This window comes from Cryptosporidium parvum, chromosome 1 (assembly GCF_000165345.1).
Source record: "Cryptosporidium parvum Iowa II chromosome 1, whole genome shotgun sequence".
Lineage (NCBI taxonomy): Eukaryota > Apicomplexa > Conoidasida > Eucoccidiorida > Cryptosporidiidae > Cryptosporidium > Cryptosporidium parvum.
In genome coordinates, this window is record NC_006980.1 from 438,479 (window position 1) to 452,452 (window position 13,974).

The 13,974-nt window shown below is 26.8% G+C and overlaps 1 protein-coding gene across 1 annotated transcript; it reads left to right on the plus strand.

Moving 5' to 3' along the window:
• Positions 1 to 4: 4 nt before the first annotated feature.
• Positions 5 to 13,843, plus strand: cgd1_1920 (large protein with a SPRY domain and HECT domain; the record flags this gene model as incomplete). Its single annotated transcript, XM_628030.1, has 1 exon — positions 5 to 13,843. The coding sequence occupies one exon, from the start codon at positions 5 to 7 to the stop codon at positions 13,841 to 13,843; it is 13,839 nt and encodes a 4,612-aa protein (XP_628030.1).
• Between the last annotated feature and the right edge of the window lie 131 nt (positions 13,844 to 13,974).

Sequence of the window (13,974 nt, forward strand, 5' to 3'; positions counted from 1 at the left end):
TCAGATGGGAAATAATATTGATTTAATTACTTATGAACAATCAAATTATGAAGTTAATGAGTTAGATAAGCTGTATTTGCAACTAGGAAATTATATTGGAAGAAAGGATGAAAATATTTATATAAGAGAATTATTAAAGTACTTCTTACAAAATTATTATGACTTAAATCCTAATATAATTGAAGATTGGTGGAAGAGGCGCGAACAGCTATTCCTGAGTGTTGATGAACTAATTTGGAGTAACCCAAAAATGTTTGATGATTCACTTTGTGAACTAAATTTTGCAACTGAAGAAATGAAAACTTTGACAATGACGTCAAATACGAAAAATAAAATTTCCAAATACTTAGAAAAATTAAATTGTATTATTAATGATGAATTTTCAATTGTAGGCAGTTTTAATTGGGAAGAATATATTGGTATTAGATTACAATGTTATGTTAACTTGATGATTACATTGAGAAGGCTTCAACTGAAATTATTGGATTATGATAAAAATAATTATTTTGGACTAAATAAACTACTATTTAAGACCAATCAATCCAGTGAAGATATTTTTTTTCTTATAAATAAGGTTTTTAATGAAAATTTTGTAAATTTGGAAACTTATACAAAAATTAATCAAGTATTTTTGAAACAAAAATTAACAAATAACTTTAAACGGGAAAAATTAAATTTTATACCTGAAGATGAAATTTTGAACCATTTTATGAATTTTACAATTCCTAAATCATTAGATGAAATATATAAAAAAAATACTTCAAGTTCCGAAATTGTACTTCTCGTTAGATGTGTTCTTGGATATATTTGGAGCTATTATAAAGTCATTTTTTTATCAAATGAGTCAGTTCAGAACCAAATTTTTCTTAATGTTGACAATTTATTTCCAAAGGAAATAATTACAGGTACTACAGATAAAAACGCTATGTTATGTTTAAGTGAAGTAATAAAAACGCTGTTAATAAATATAATATTCAACTCAATGATTAGTGAATCCAACGAAAACTTGTGTTTACTAGAAGATTTAATTAAACTAGTCCTACAGCTTGGAAACAATATTTTATTATCAGTTTGTGAAAATAAAAGCTCAATGAACAAATGCTTTGTTTTTGGAAGTAATAAAGTAACCAATTCTGATCTCGAAAACAAAAGCTTATTAATGAAAATGCTTGAGAACATGTTTTCTGAAGATGGATTTTTTGTTAGTATAGTTAAAATTTGTTTGATCGCTATTTCAATATTAACCACAGGAGTTAATCATTTTCTAGCAAAAAATGGGCAGAAAGAGTCAAATGCTAATCAAAACTTAAGTGAAAATTACAAAAACAATGTAAAAAATTCGCAAAAGTGTAGCTATTTCTCAAATGATATATGTATTATTACAATAATTATGAGATTGGTCAGTGAATGCAAATATTTAATGCAACGATTGTGGAATTTATATATGTTTCTATCAAATGAAGTGAATTGTTGCAATTCACCTGATTTAATTAAGGAAGAAATATATTGTTACGGGCCCATGCAATTTCATTCTTCTCCAAGAAATACCTTTATTGTTGAATTCCATGAAAAACATTCAATCGGCACTATTAATGATTCGCAAAATAAATTAAATAAGAAATTTGAATTGGAAGTTCTGGAAAAACATAAATATTATTGGAAGCTTATACGGGTTCAAAATGCTTCTCATATAATTATATTATTTGATAGCAACTGCTCTACAGAAAAGAATACGGATATTTTAGAAATTTTTTGGTCACGGGAAAATTATTCAAGTGATAGAATCAATAAAAATTTTAATGATTTAAGATCTCAATATAATGAATCTTTATTTGGAAAGCTTTCTGGACCTAAACACTTGTGGCCAAAAAAGCCTACTATTTATGAAGGAAATACGCTATTAGTTGTTTTTCGCACGTCAATTGAATCTTTAGATCAAATTAGTGATGATAAGTGGGGATTCAGAATTTATTTCCAATGCCATTATTGGGATCAAGTGATTGAAAATAAAATAAGCCATAAAATATCTGATAATAAAACAGAATTCAAGCATAGAGAAATATTGCTATATAATCTAAAAGAAGTATTTATTTTTTCTGCTGTTGCTGTTTCATCAAGCTTAAGTTTTATGTTACGTGGTCCAAACATTAAAAGAATCGAAAGAAACTTCAACGAAATTTTGGATTCTCTACTTTTTGCTGGTGGGTTAGATATAAATTATGAAAAAGAGTTTCCACATTTTTCCAACTTGAAAAAAAGTGATTTAGTACCTTTTAATACGGGAAATAAAAATTTGGTTACTTTTGCTGACTTCAATTCTCATTCAATGGCACTGATCGATTCTAAAAATAGTATGCATGGTTCTTTGCTGAAAAATGGAATAACTCTAGACAAAAAAGTTAATAATGATCTATTTTACAGATTTTTACCTAATATTGATGAAATTAAAGACCAAATTATTAATAATTTGCACTGGGGATTCATAGTTAACTTTGTTTTAAGTCTTTCATCTATTATCCACTACAATGCAAAAAAAAATCATTTTAATTTATCAATTGAATTAATGAATGACAAAACATTTATGAAAATTGTAAAAAATGATTCAATAACTGCAAGATTTGGCAGCGAAAAACTTTCAATGGTGGTTAGATCTTATATATCCTGTTATTTGCATCATCTGGGACTTTATTACAATATTTTTCAGCTATGTGAGAGCCTATTTAATTTTGGTCTTGGTCTAGAGAGAATAATTCAATTGGCTTGGGAATTTTATTCAAATAATAACTTAGAACACATTTATAACGATTTTTTATTTGAATTTATAATAAAATTCATACTAAAACAAGAATCTTGCCAACCTCTTTTAAATGTTTGGACACTGGGAAGAAAATTTAGATCTTGGATAATTATGGAAAAACATAAAATTGAGATTAATCAGCCAGAAGAAAAAATAATATACGAATCTAGAAACAGTATTGAAACAGATTTTGACGGTTTACTTAAATCTATTATTTGTAATACATCTTTAATTCTAAATTTGGTACCTTTTTCTGGAAGTAAGCATGCTTCAATTTACTCTAAAAATGATTTAAATAGGAGCGAAAACTTTATGGATAATCTTTACGAAGATGCATCTAATAATTATGATATTGGTGGATCCAAATATGTATTTTATCCAAATAGAAATATATGTTTGGTTTTAGAATCGATAATTGGTTTTAATAAGTATGAGTTATTATTGAATAAATGCTATACAGAAAAATCAAAATCGTTAGTGAATTTTGAAAGTAATAAAGATTCAGTTATTGATACCAAATCAAGTTTCTTAGATTATAATGAATTGGAAAAATTAAATAACAGTCAAGTAATCAGAGAAATCTGTGATGGAATTGAAAATTTAATTAAATCAGCAAACTACTTTGGAAAAATGAAATATAATGAATCTGAAGAAAGCTTTTTTGGAATGGATACCGTCCTTTGCATTAGGAGATTTCGTGCAATTTCACGCTTTGAAGCATTTAGAATACTCTCTACTTTGTTTAACGATGAGAATATTAATGAATTTCTTCTCACCTCATTAATTAAAAGCATAAGATCCATGGGTGAGGAGACACTATGTTTTTCACCAATAAATAATTACAACGAAACTGGAATATTGGAGTCTCATACGCATAATTATCTTTATTTCTCAAGTGAATATTATAAAAAAGATGAAAATCATCGTACTTTGGAAGTTCATTACTCAGATAACTTGGTTGGATGCGGCAAAAAAGTACAGAAACAGGTTAAGGATGCGTATTTTAAATTGTTACATTCATTAATAAATGGTAAAGCAGTAGCTTCAAAAGGAGCTGAGATTTTAAAAATGAGTTTGTTCGCTTATTTTGCATTGAAAAAGGCCGAGAGTTATGATTTTTTAAAAACTGGCTTTCCTGATAGAATTCTATACTTAATGACTGGTTGTAACAAGAGCTGTGAATTAGGAAATGAATGCATACCATCAGTTTCACTTGGCCCCTATCCAGTATTCCTGGTCTATTCAATTATATGTTTAAAATGTTCCCTGCAAGAAAACTCAGCAATTAAGCTATCTTTAATATTTTCTTCATTTGTAGGGCTTTCTCACTCCATTTCAATATCTGGTGAATTTAAAGGGCAATTGACGTCAAGAGAACTTTGGAGAATTAGCGAGATTTACTTCATGGGAAAAATATTAATTCTCACATCAAAAATGACCAATTTTTTGAAAAAAATTGAAATTTCAAAAACAGAACAAAAAATATATTTGGAATATTTTAAATATATTTTTAATAGAAGACATAATATTAACTCTTCAATTAAATCTCCCGAATTGATTGATGATTTGTTTGTAAAATTTTTTTATATTAAACCAAGTATTCTTTCTAATATTATTTGCAGAGCTTTAGATTCAAGTAACCAAATACTACACTTTTACTGTATCAAATTTTTATGGAAATTTCTTCCATTAACTTCGACAAAGGATTTCTTAGAACAATACTCTCGGAGGTTAATTCCAAATAATTACTTAATAAAGTCTAAAACTCTTGAAAAATTAAACTATATCGATTGCTTTGAAGGCTATTTAGAAAAAATAGGCCAATCATTGGTTTTATTTAACAGTTTTGAAGAAGAATCCAAGATTCATCCTCCAGCAGTATTGGTTAATTCTTTAGAAACTGGACTCTTATATTCGTTCAATGATCAATTGGGATCTTTATTAGATAATAATAACAGATTTATAAATAATAATGATGACTTTTATAAAAATATAATATTTTTGTTAAGGTTAATTGCATTGTATTCAGAAAAGAATGAACAGAAATATAATGAAGTCAGCTTTAAAAAAATAGATCTAGAGCTAATACATATGGGATTTGTCCAATTATTATCCGAACAGATATATAAAATTCCAACTTTGCTTGATTCACTATTAAATCTCGACGAACATTTAAAACTCGAAGAAGTTTATAGATGTATTGGAATGCTTGCTGTAATAATAGATGATTATGATTTTGAAACTCATGTTGGAAAACTGATCCATTTTCAAGAAAATCAATTAATTGAAAGTAAGAATGAAATCAGTAAAATGGGGATATTGATTTCTAATAATCCACTTAAAAAAGAATACTCCATTTTAATTAATGATTTCAAGTCTATTGAAGTAAAGAAATTCTCTTATAACTCTATAAATATATTGAATAAAACTAATATATCTTTCCCTATGAAATTTATTATTTCTAAATTAAATTTTGATATAATAAAAATAATAACTAGTATATTGAAAATTTCATTTCAATATTTATCCAGTTTATCTACAAATATTGATAATTTGGAAAAGTATTTTTCGATAAAAATTATGGAATATGGTGCAACAATTTCAAATTTGGAGAAAAAAAAGCTAGTTGCTTTACAAATTATTTCGATGAGTTTGAGTTTTATTAATATGTTGATTGACAATGGGTACATTTCTACATTAAACCTCAGCAATGATCGGAATGTAAATCAATTAATTGAACTAATAAATGCAATAACTAAGATTGGAATTGTAAATTTGCCGTCTATAAATGAAAAAGATGGAATATCAAGCAATATTTCAATAATTTTAAGTAGAAGATTTATTCAACGAACTCTTCAAAAGAATCAATTTTCTAGTTCAGGTTACTACCCAATATTTAAAAAGTCTACTCAAGCGGATTTACTCAAAAATTCGCCTTATACAAATATTATGCTAACACTTCCAACAAAATGGGAAATTAAGAACCAATGTTTTTATTTTAAAAACAAAAATACAATAATTTTTAATATCAATCATCACTTGTTTCAAGATAAAGGAAATTCAACAATGTTTACTGCAAATTGTTATATTCCAACGTTACTTTCCTTTTACTATTTTGAAATTAATTTCTCATTTAGTGATGAAATGCCAAGGCACAACGAACTGAAGACAAATTTTTGTTTTTTGAGTGAATTGGATCTTGCATTCTGTGTTTGTATAGGGTTATATAGAGATGGCTGCCAAAAAGGAATTTCGGGTTCATTCGGCAGTTATGCATATAAAAACACAGGAAAACTTGTGCATGGTTGCGATGAGAAAGAATTTAGTGAACAAAAAGTCGAAAATTTCTGTATTGGAGATACTGTTGGCTGTGGGATTGATTTCACAAATAAAGTTGTATTTTTTACAAAGAATGGTAGGATAATTCGTTATCAAAGTAGTCAGTATACTTTTATGCAAGAATCTCTGTGCAAAAAAAAGAGTGATTACCCGAAATTTAACAATGTAATGGGTCATTTCAAGCCTGCTATTTGGATTGAAAGGTCTAAATATGATTTTGATACAAACAAATATTTGATTGTTAATGCAAATTTTGGTCAAGAATTGTTTAAATATAAATATATTAACAAACTCAATTCCAATAACATACTTTCTTTAGAAAATGAAGAATTATCAATTTTCAGAAATAATAGTGAACAATTAACTTTTAATAACTTTCTATGTAATAACTATAGTGAATTGAGCAAAGCGGAATTAAATAGAAGAACTTTGGCTTTTGAGTTACATGAAATAATTAATAACGATAATTTTCCATTATCTGTATGTATTCATGCATTAGAAAACTGCAAAGATAATTTAGAATTAGCAGCTAATTGGCTATTAGAGAAAAATTTTCAAAATTCAAGTTCAACATCAATACCAAGTGAATTTCATTTTTCTTCAGATTCAACAAATAGTGGGATAAAAACATGTTCTGATGGAACAAAATGTAATAAAGTAATTTATTCTGAAAAAGAGTATTTAATCGACAAATTAATTAGTTCAAAAAACAAAAGCACTGAATATCATTCTAGCAAATATTTTGAGTTAATTAATACTTTTATATTTAATAAGTATAATCAAGAATTAAACTTTATCAAAGATAATTACTTTGAAATATCAAAATACTTTCTCATTTTTGGCTCATTTGGAGAAAATCCCCTTCATAGAATTGAGAACTACGTTTTAACCAATTATTCTCAAAACGTTAATATTCAAAATTATTTATCAGGCGATATTTGGTTTAATTCACAATTTGATTTTCAAGGATATGACAGAAAAAATCTGCCGAGTGAATTTGTAGAGCAACAAATATCAAATTTAACATTACAACTATTACATAAAAGAAATTCATTTACAGGAGCATCTTTTTCCCAGAAAACAAAAAAAAACTCTTTCTTACCTGGAACAATAGTTGAAATTGCACAAAATTTTAAATACTGGATATGTGGTGTTGAAGAAAACGATTGTTTTGCTTCAGAAATTATCTCAATGAAAAGTATGGGCACTATTATTGATTTAAACAACTCACCCAAATGTAGAATTATTTATTTCTTAAGAAAGCTTTCAAAATTTACAGGGGTTGTTTGGTCGTGTAGTCAAATTACAAACTCAACATTAGTACAATTTTTTGATTATTACTCGCTTGTTTATTATTTAGTAAATTTACCATCTAATTTTTTAATTGAAACATCGACTAATATTGGACTTAGCAATGAAAGGGTTACATACAATAAAGGAACAAAGCTTAAGGCATTCCAGGATTACATCGAAAACATTTTTTCATCTAACATTCATAACGAAAATGGAAGGACATTTTTTTATGGTAGATTACCACAAGTATTTCACTTATACTTTAAGTTTGAGCTGATTAAATGTATACAATCAACTAGAGAAGCTATATCAAAGAATTTAAATAAAGTTCATAAGTACTTGTTTGGTCAAAGCAATCATAAGCGTTTAAATTCTCTTGAAAATATTCTCCAAATATTTAAATTAGTCTTTGGAAGTAAATGCCCTAAAATTTCTGATTATTTTGTACCCATGTATACGAAGGAAAGATTATTTTCTATATATTATACAAATTTATTAAATCAAGAAAATATGATTGGCTATACTCGGTTTCTAGAGGAATTTCCAAAGAAAGAGACAATCAAATTTACTGATATTATACTTAGGGAATATATTTCAACAATTAAAGCTGGAATTTATTCTGAAATTCCAATTATAAAGATTGAAACTACTCATCCATGTGAATGTTTGATTGACAAAAAATACGATATTTCATTTAAGGACTGTGACTATTTTTTTGCGATATTTGATCCGCTTTGCGAAATTAGCTCTGACAATTTGTCGTTTTTTAAAATTACTTTCAATGATTGCTTAGACGGGAAAAAAATCACATTATTAAAAGCGACAGGAAGAGGCTTAAGTGGATGTAAACTAGTCATACCAACAAATTTATTTACTATTTACTTGGTAACATCTTCTCAAAATAACAATAAATATGGTATTAAAGCTTGTTTTATTCCAATGAGATATTCAATAAGCGATTACAAATTAATGGAAAACAAAAATATTCATTTTTCCTATATATTATTGGATTTAATTCTTAAAAACGTTGGAAATAATATTGATATAACTCATATAAAAAAAATTGTTGAAATATTACTTTTTGTATTGTTTGAAATACACATTCCCAAACAAATTTACTCATGCAAGCAAATATCCAACAAGAATATCTCATCATTTAGTTCAAAAGAAGAAAAAGTCATTCCGATACAAAACTCATTCATTCATATAGTTCAACAATTGATTAATATTTTTATTAAATACCCAGAAGTTATATGTAATATTTCCCAAAAGAGCATTGTTATTTTAGATTACTTAAACACATTCTTTAATATTGTTTATCTAATTCAAATGGACCAATTACAAATTGTGACAAACCATGGGAGAAATGTTAATATTAAATATTGCATTATGTTACAACTGCATTATTTGTTATTTTTTTATAAAAATAATAAAATGGATTTTTTAATAAATAATAAATATTCCCGAGAGTCTAATTTTGGTAAGCTATCAAATTTTACTTTGTCAAAGTTATCTTTAGAGTTACAAATACAACATAATCTTATAGCGGAGTTAAATCTAGCAGTGCATGACTCAAAAATTAAATATTATCATAAAAACAAGAATGTTCTATATAATATTCCGGATACAGAAATATATTCTTTAAAAAAATATAATCAAAAAGAAACGGTTTCAAATTTTCTTTTAAATGGAGATATTAAAACACACAACTTGATCACTATAGGAAAAAAATCTATTTTTAACTTCTGTAAATGGTATAATATAATTTCAACATCAAATATCTCTATTCAAGCTTTTATTTCTTCTATAAATTATATATATGCGGAAAAATTTAGAACCGAAAATGAAAATTTCCCAATAAAAAATTTTTATTCCAATAAAGGAAATGACAGTCATCTATTTGACTTAGAGGAATCTAAAAGTTACTCATATTATTATGAACCCAATACGCCTCTAGTACTTATTGAGAAACTTGGTGAAGTTCAAATATCAATTTTAAGCGCAATGATAATCATTCCATTTGAAACAATGAGCTCTAACAATTCAAGTTTATCGATTGACATTTCACAATTTATTAGAGAGTGTTTGGAATTGATGGATAACAAATTGCTATTACTGCCGAAGAATAGATTACTTTGGCTTAATGACCAAGCTTTAAAAAGTACATTAAGCCAATTTGATCAACCAATTAAAATACTGAACAACCCAATTTTAATTGATTATTCTTTAAAGAGGGTTCTTACAGATGAAGTAATTATTTCAAAAAATGTCACTTTTACTTCTAATGATTTGGTAGTGTTGACAACTTCAACATTAGATGATACTCAGGATAGAGTTAAACTATTATGGGATATATTAATTCATTTAAAAAACAAAGATGACTCAAAATTATTGTCGAATAATGTAATTACTTGGATGGAAGATTGGGAAGATAAATTTATCTCAACAAAAGTAAAAGATAATGATAGTTTTGATCCTCGAATTTATGTTGAGTATTTGAATACATATTCGTTTCCAAAAATCAAAAAGAAAGATATATTGGATTCTTCTAAACAGCATGATAAAAAAACAAAATTTAATTCATTACTTGAATCTCAACCTATTCAGTTAATGAGAGAATTTTTTGTTAAGTTGTATTCCGAAAGTATTTTTCAAAGAAAATATTGGCCTGTTTTTATAGGCACAATTCCAATTTGTGATTTGGAGCCTTCTAACCATTATTCTAGTTCCTCACTAGATTATAATCAGAGACACTCAGAGAATAAATCAATTTGTGATTCCCAATCATTTGTCTCAAATTTAAGAGAAATGAATGCACCATGCAGTGTTTCATTTTGGCTATTCCCAATCAACCTTGACAAATATCAAGATAAATTTTCAATTTCAAATAATAAAAAATTTGAAATCTATAAAAATAAAATAAATGGAGACTTTGAAGAGTGCAATTTATTTGAAACAAAAATTTTTGAATATAATAAAGATGGAAAATGGAAATTGATTGCATATAGAGGAATCACAGTTTCAACTATTTCATTTTGGATTACAGATATGGGAAACTTAGGTATTATAGTTAATTCACCAAACAAAAATTATCCATTAAATCTAATGCTAAATAACAATACTGCTAACAATCATAGTCAAGTTTCAGAGACTCTAACATTTTCGTCGTTTATTCAGAATAAGTCATCAGCTATTGAATTCCATACAACAATTATAATATCAAATCGAAAAATTAATTTGGATCAATGGAATCATATTACAGTTACGATTGGTTCTGAAAAAAAAACAGAAAATTTTTCTAATTCTAGAATAGATAACAGTTATTCTGTAAAACTTTATATCAATGGTTTGTTTGATGAGTGTAAAAATATTCCAACAGAGAATATTCCCTTGATAGGAGGTGATTTACCTTGGATTATTGGTTGTCACAAATATTTAAGAACAGATTCTTTGAATAATTACGTTTCTCAAAGTGCTCAAGATGATTCTTTAATAAAAGAAATACCTAATATATTTTTGGGACAGGACATTAGCTCATCTAAGCTTTTAAGGTACTTAGGATCCAATAAAAATTATTTAAAATTGGTAACAGGGGAACCTTTGTTTGGCCTCGTAGCAAATTTCATTGTAATTCATTTTGAATGGGAAATAGAAAATATTCATGACTATATTAAAAAAACATTTGATGAAATATTATTTCAAGACGAATTAGATGAAATGAATAACTCTGAAGATCTATTAAACAACTCAAATCCAAAAATTGCAAGAACATGTTCAAATTCAAAGTTTCGCAATTCTTCAAAATACTCTAAAACTCTATTACATGTGTTTTCAAATAATTGGAAGAATAAACCAATTGTTTCTCATTTTAATAATATTTGGCAACAAGAATACATCAATATTAAAATTAACTCAAATAAAGAAGTGAAAACAGAAGAAGTAAATAGAGAAAAGGAATTACTAAATATATCGATTCCAAAAATTTTCATGAATAATAATATTTTTAATAGAAAAATGCACATTAAATTAGATATAGTCGTATTGGAAAAACTTGAAATTATCAGCTACGAAGAATTGATTAAAAAAAACAGAAAAACTAAGAGAAGCATGGATAAATGTTCATGCAAAGATTCTCCAATTGACACAATAGTTATTATTGAAAAAAATAACTTTGAAGGCTCCCTATTTGTATTAAGGTTAAAATACTTAAACAATTTATTTAGTGATTTAGTACTAAATAAACTGAAAAAAGAATTGGATGCTATATTTGAGAGAGAAGTTAGAACTCCCAATAATGATTCATTTTCGAATAATGTGAATCATAATCTAAATATTTTGCATGATACGTACTCTAACCATGATATAATTAAAAAATTTGAACATTATTGTAATTTTAATAGTAAAAATACTAATAATATATTTATTCAAAAGGGAAGTATAGCTGAATATATTGAAAATAAACAAAATACAGAGTTAGAAGAACTAGAAAATATACAATTTAATGAAATTTCAAGTAAAGAAGTGCATGAAATAATACCTTCAGTTGGTGAATACATTAATTTTTTATTTAATGAAATAAAGTTATCGGAACCAATTTTTCCAATACTTAATGATTTAAAACCATCTATATTTGAAGAGAAGGTTGGCTGTCAAAACTGCAAAGTTGTAATTCTTAACTATTTGAATATTTGTAATACTATTTTAAAAAGAATTTCGATATTATTTGTCTCCATTTTCAGTTTCATTGAAATAGTATCGCCAAGACCAAGTATTTTCAAGTATTCTTGGTTAAAAATGACAAGAAGGTATTTGAGTTTATCCTTGAAGGAGGTATTGATTAATTTATGTCTCACAATAACTGAGGATTCAAAAGCTGATGGAAAAGTTAGAGTAGCCATTAATAGGACAAAATCAATAATAAGAAATAAAGAAATACTATATTTTGATGATCAATTTATATTCGATAGCGTATTTGGCCAACTTTATATTATTCTGGAAAAAGTGCCCATTTACAGGCTTCGTTGCAAAAAAAGACCTTGGTATGTTATTTATGAGGGCGAAGGTGGAATTGATGCAGGTGGGATATATAGAGATTTGTTATCTCACATTTGTCTTGAACTTCAAAGCGATAAATTACCATTATTTGTTGTTTGCCCAAATTCATATGGATACGGAGAAAATCAGTTTTATTTTGTTCCAAATCCAAGTCTTGGAAAAAAATTTACTTTCAATGACAGTTTTAAAGTTGAAAAAAACACAAATACTAATTTAAAAGATATAAATACCGAAAAAAAAATTAAATATGGTAATTCTGGAGGCTGCATAAAGTTGATTTACGATTCATTATATACATTCATTGGAAGATTAATGGGAATATCTATCAGAACTCAAATTCCATTAAACCTAGATATACCTAATATTATTTGGAAATTAATATTGGGCGAGAGTGTTTCACTAAATGATTTGAAACAAATTGATTGGTATTCTGTTAAATTCTATTTAAAGTTAAAACAAATAGAATGTAATTGGAAAAACAGCGATATTAAGGACAAGAGTAGAAAAGGATTAATACTGGAAGAGTTTGATTCACTTCAATTAAATTGGTCCTGTTTAAATATTAATGGTGAAGTCGTAGAATTAAAACTTGATGGAGAGAAAATACCCGTAAGAATAGATGAGCTCGGAAAATACTGTAATTTGTTCAAAGAATATAAGCTTGAGAGAGAATTTTTACATGCAACAAATAACATTAGGAAGGGGATTACGGAAATAATTCCTGAAAACATTTTAGAATTACAAACTTGTGAAGAACTGGAAAGATTGATTTGCGGAAACCCCTCTTTGGATATCGATGAGTTAAAACAACATACAAAATATACTGGCTATTCTTCAAATGACAAAATTATTAATTGGTTTTGGGATGTATTATCGGAATTGACAGTGCTTCAACAACAAATGTTTCTTAGGTTTGTATGGGGAAGAAGCAGACTTCCAAGCAAAGGAGCTCAGTGGGAGTGCAATATGGAAATAGTCAGAGTTTATGCTTCTGAAAACACAATTCATGGCGGGGGAACTATTGTTGAAAATATTGATCGAATACCTAGTTTCTCCAATTTAAATTCAGAAGAGTTTGATTACATAGAAGATGAATTAGAACACGATAATGATCAATTGAACACTGAATTGATCGATCAAACGTATTTCAGGGAGCAATCAACTTCGAATATCACATCAGGAGATTTATCTGTACATGGAAATAAGGAAGATCATTTACTTCCTACTAGTCATACTTGTTTTTTCCAATTAGAATTACCCGGATACTCATCTAAAAAAATACTAAAGGAAAAATTATTGTATGCAATTACTGAAGGAGTTGCAATTGACATAGACAATGTAGTACTTGATAATAATTAGGAGTAATATTGGTTACATAACTTACTTAAATATATTCAATTTTTTGAACAATTATTTAGCGCTACAATTTCTTTAATATTTATTTTCAAATTGTATAACTGAATAATTGAGTTAATGAATTAATGGAAATA